This window comes from Monodon monoceros, unplaced genomic scaffold, assembly GCF_005190385.1.
Source record: "Monodon monoceros isolate NGI ecotype Baffin Bay Population unplaced genomic scaffold, NGI_Narwhal_1 Super_Scaffold_2, whole genome shotgun sequence".
Classification (NCBI taxonomy): Eukaryota; Metazoa; Chordata; class Mammalia; order Artiodactyla; family Monodontidae; genus Monodon; species Monodon monoceros.
This window is the reverse complement of record NW_021703776.1, coordinates 103,674,352-103,679,302: the sequence shown is the minus strand read 5'-3', so window position 1 is coordinate 103,679,302 and position 4,951 is coordinate 103,674,352. Positions and strand designations below refer to the sequence as shown.

Sequence of the window (4,951 nt, the reverse complement as noted above, 5' to 3'; positions counted from 1 at the left end):
CACCCGGGGGGCGCGCAGGGCGGCGCGGGCCTCCCGGCGCAGGCGGCGCTCTACGGCCACCCGGTCTACGGCTACTCGGCGGCGGCGGCGGCGGCCGCGCTGGCCGGGCAGCACCCGGCGCTCTCCTACTCGTACCCGCAGGTGCAAGGCGCGCACCCCGCGCACCCCGCCGACCCCATCAAGCTGGGCGCCGGCACCTTTCAGTTGGACCAGTGGCTGCGGGCGTCCACCGCGGGCATGATCCTGCCCAAGATGCCGGACTTTAACTGTGAGTACTGCGCAGCCCCCGAGCCTGCGGAGGGAGGAGGAAACGGGGGAGGGGAGTGCTGGCAGAAGGTTCTCTCGTGCGTCCTCCTCCACCTGGCACCTCCTTCTGCTGGTTCTCTGCTCCGAGCGAGCTGTGGGAGCGCCGCGAGGCCGCCTCGGCTCTGCCCGGGGCCTCGGAGGACTCGCGCGGGCTGTGCGATGTGGGATTGTTAGCGAATGATTAAAATGCCCACGCGCGGACCTTGCTTCGCTTCCTCTCTTAATGGGAAGGGGCAGCTGAAGGTGTGAGACTAAAACCTAATGATTAACCGGCAGGCTAGAGGAGAAGGAAGTGGTGGGGGAAGGCGAGCCGACGAGCGCCCTGGAGTCAGGTGTGCCTGGGAATCGGGGGCCACCGAAACCAGGGGTTTATCCTCAGGGAAACGGACGTGACTTCGGTCCCGCATTCTGGGTTCTGGAGAGACCCCCGGTCCCTCCCAGGAAAGGGAGCGCTCCCAGAGTTAGCGAAGGAGAAATGAGCTTCAAGTGGCCCAGGGACGTAAGGCAGGGGCCCCGGGCGACCTCCTGGCCCTTTGCGGGGCTCTGCCCGCCTCTGGAAGGGCGCTGGGTCCGGGGTGCGATGCCCAGGAGGCGGGTGGCCTGACTTGAATAGAGAGATGGCACGCTCCGGAAGGCCGAGAGATGCGCCCTCCTTCAGGGGCTCTAAGCAGCAGGTGCCCGCCTCCGAATTCAGGGCGCCTAGCACAGCGCGCACCCCTCCCCAAGACCGCAACGCGGGAGGGCTGGCCATCTCCAACCCGAGAGCCGCCCAGTTGTGGGCGGCGTGCTCGCCACCCAGGCGGGACACCTGGCCGAGGCCTGAACCTCTCTCTCTCGGGCTTTCCTGGCGCGCGCGGGCGGGCGGGCGCGCGGGAGTGGAGTTCCAAAGATTCTGGATCTCAGGTCCGCTCGCTCCACCCGGGCACCGCTCAGAGGAAGATGCTTGAGGCTTAACGATTTCAGCCGCCAAACACCCAAACAAAGAGACCCGATTGTTTCCGTCTGAATGGATTTGTTTAGACTGGGGAGACGCAGGCACGGGAAGGGAAAAAAAGCAAAAAAGAAAACAGAAATAAACACTTGCCAGAATTCAGATTCCTCTAGAAGCTACGGTCGTGACTAAACAGAGAAAAGCCAGGATCCCAGGAGGCTGGAGAAGTCACAGCCGGATGAGAAAATCCCAGCATGTGCGCTGTCTGCCCGCGGCCACCCCAGGCTGCTCCCGGCTCAGCTCCCAGAAGGCCCTAATGGCCACCCATCCCTTCCGTTGGAGTCACCCCTCCCGACCCCAGGCAAAGAAGAGGGCAAGCTTGCTCTCACTTCTGTGGCTTCAGGCATATCTGAGCTCCTGATCTGGGGTCAGCCAAACCCAAGGCACCCTTCCAGGCCTGGCCTCAGAGCCCAGCAAAGCCCTTCTGATGGAATGCCACCCCACGCATCTTTTATTGTGACCTGCATCTCCCAGAGCCTGGCAGGCTTAGTCTCCCACCGATGGGGGGGGGGCAGGCAGTGGTGATCTCCACACAGGCCTCCCCTGGGCTCTGGGTTCCCTGGCCACCCGGCTGTTTTCCCTGGCCTGCGTGGAGCCCAGGATTGCCCAGAAAACCGACTAAAGCCACATCCCTTTGCCAACACACTTAGTCCATCTCTTATTCCTAATCTCGACCCAGAGTGAGCTAATTAAAACCCAGCCAGCTTTAAGTTCAGAAAAAGAATCTGAACACCGAATCCTGAAGGGCAGTAACAGGTGACCATGCCAGAATGGGCTCCTCTGATCGCTGGAAACCTGTTTGGTTTCCTTTAATTGGTGTCTCAGCCATCAGATGGCATTTCCCAAATGGTCCCTTCAGAGCCAGTGTTTTAATTAAAGTTCTAATGTATTGTCAAGTTGGGAATTCGGGGCCTTGTTTAACTAAAGCGGGGGGCGTGGGCCTTCCCATAAAGCAAATTGCCCATCCCATGGGAGCCTGAGCTCGTCCTGCCCGGGGCTGGCCTCTTTTCTTTCCTTTCCTTTCTTTTATTGTCTAACACTTGTCAGGCTCCTGGGAAATCAAGGGAAGTCTCGCTTTGAGGTCATAAAATTCTCTGTGATGTAACCGTGTGAAATTATGTAAATAAAGCCAAGAGACCTCCTTGAACACGTAGAAAGCCGGATCCCCCTGTGCCTAGGCCTTTAATTTGCGTAATGAGAATTGTCCTGAAAGGCTTCCAATCTCCCAAGGCTCTGCCCCTCTGGACCCTGGGCTGGCGTTGTCAGTAAAACATTTTACATGCGGGAGAGTCTCTGATGAATACGCATATTTAGGACAAGAATTTGGTCCTTTTCTTCCCTTCCTTCCTTCCTTCCTTCCTCAGCTTTTCCCCTTTTCTCCTATTCCTTTTGTACCTCAGGAGGTGGTGGTGGGAATCCTGCACCACTTCTTCGCTGGGCAGGAAGAAGTAGGAAGTGATTCCGGTGGCCTGTGTGGATTGGGCCTGAGTTGGGGAAGGCGCCGGGAGGAGTGGGGAGGAGGGGGTCCCTGGGCCTCTGCTACTTGCCTTTCTGTCCACCTGCTTTCTACTAACGCCCACCCAGGTGGAGAGGACGTGCCTGGGTGATAGGCTCTCTTTAATCAGGACACCCGGGACCCGCCTGGGAAGAAAAGACTTGGTCCCTCTAAACCCAAACCATCTGGGCCCACCTGGCCGAGGGGTCCTGGGCTCCAGGGCTTCCTTGGGGAGGGGACGCTGACACTAAAGAAAGAGCAGCGACCCATGGACTGACCTGGGCTCACAAGCCTCTCCCACCCCAGCCCAGGCGCAGTCCAGCCTCCTGGGGAAGTGCCGCCGGCCACGCACCGCCTTCACCAGCCAGCAGCTGCTCGAGCTGGAGCATCAGTTCAAGCTGAACAAGTACCTGTCGCGGCCCAAGCGCTTCGAGGTGGCCACCTCCCTGATGCTCACCGAGACCCAGGTGCGCCGCCGCGCCGCCCTCAGCGCGTTCTGGCCTCCCAGGGCCACTGCCGCCTCTGCTCTCTTGATCCTCGGCCTTCCTGGGCACCTGGAGCTGTGTCCATTTGACCTTTAGGGTGTGGATTAACATCCCAGCCAGAGTTCCCATCTGCCCCCAGGGTTCCTATACTGGCACCCAGAGGTCTGATTCAGCTGGTTCTGTTGGGCCCAGGAATTTGCACCCCCCCCCATTCTGAAGCAGGTGGTCCCCAGGCCACATGAGAGAGATTTCACTCGAGAAAGAGAGGAGGGAACATCTTGAGATTTACAGACAGGTACCCCAGCAGCCCTGGCCCTTCGCACACCTCGGTGCTGGGGTGGGAGGTAGGGGTCTTCGTCTGAGCTTCCTCAGAGCCCCCAGCCGGTCTTTGCGGACGCACAGGGTGGGGAGCGCCGTCCCCCTGGAGCTTCCGAGTCTTCCAGTGGGGAGCCCCACGCCCGGGCCTGGTGATGGAGGCGCGCGCACGGCGGGTGCGGGTGCAGGAGCCCGGGGACTCGGCGGGGACGGAGGTGGCAGGTTTCTCACGCCGCTTGTGCCCGCAGGTGAAGATCTGGTTCCAGAACCGGCGGATGAAGTGGAAGCGCAGCAAAAAGGCCAAAGAGCAGGCAGCGCAGGAGGCCGAGAAGCAGAAGGGCGGCGCGGGCGCGGGCAAAGGCGGCGGCGCCGGGGACCAGGGCGACGAGGAGCTGCTGGGGCCGCCGGCGCCCGGGGACAAGGGCAGCGGACGCCGCCTGCGGGACTTAAGGGACAGTGACCCCGAGGAGGAGGACGACGACGACGACGAGGACCATTTCCCCTACAGCAACGGCGCTAGCACGCACGCCGCCTCCTCTGACTGCTCCTCCGGGGCCGACTCGCCTGCCCCGCGGTCCGGCGGGCCCGGCCACCAGCCCCCGCCCCAGTAGGAGCCCCGCGGCCGGCGGGTGGCGGTCGGCCTGGATGCTGCGACCCCTCCCATGCCCCCCAGGGCCGCCCCCCAGGCCCGCGAGCGGAGGCGGCCCGGCCCTGGGGGCTGCTGCCCTTGTGGGCCCCAGCAGCCGTCTGCTCTTCAAGGGACGGAAAGAGGGAGGCCCAGCAGGTTCAAGCTTGATCTCTGGTTCTTTTTCGTTTAATTTGGTTTGCGCTGGTGGGAGGTGTTTCCGAGAAGAACTGAGCGCTCATCAGGGGAGGCTCCCGGTTCCCCTCCTGCCGAGTGGAGAAGGCGGAAACCTACAGTGTTAAACCACCTCCGAGACTTGAAACCTCTGGACACGCCGTTCTTCTGAGTGCTCAGAAAAGAAAAAATGTTTTGTGCTTATGTATCTTGGGGGGAGGGGGAGGGATTTATGCCATGAGCGTCCAAACTGCTGGAAGTCCCAAAACTGTATTGTCTTTATTTTTGTATATTGTATTTATAAATATATATATAAAGAAATGTCTACTTACGCATGCTAAATTATCATTTAGCTTCTCCCATCGCCCACGATGGAATGTAAAATAAATTGGTTTTTTTACTGGGTGAGAGCGCAAATCTTTTGAGGGGAGTTGTGAAAGCGGGGTTTACTATTTTTGTCGTTGAAATGATGGGCTGTATTCCTCAACTGACAGCAGAAGGTGAAAATCAGAATCGCGAATGGGTGTCCGGACCGCCACCTCGCTGGGCCCCGAGGCCGG

The 4,951-nt window shown here is 60.3% G+C and overlaps 1 protein-coding gene across 1 annotated transcript in view; it reads left to right on the top strand.

Annotated features, from left to right (window-relative positions):
- The window catches only part of MNX1 (motor neuron and pancreas homeobox 1), a 4,851-nt gene extending 648 nt beyond the window's left edge, over positions 1-4,203 (top strand). The window contains exons 2-4 of the mRNA XM_029233090.1: positions 1-268; positions 3,099-3,259; positions 3,841-4,203. Coding sequence (XP_029088923.1) covers positions 1-268; positions 3,099-3,259; positions 3,841-4,203 — 792 coding nt within the window. The remainder of the gene's footprint in view (positions 269-3,098; positions 3,260-3,840) is intronic.
- The last annotated feature ends 748 nt before the right edge of the window (positions 4,204-4,951 follow it).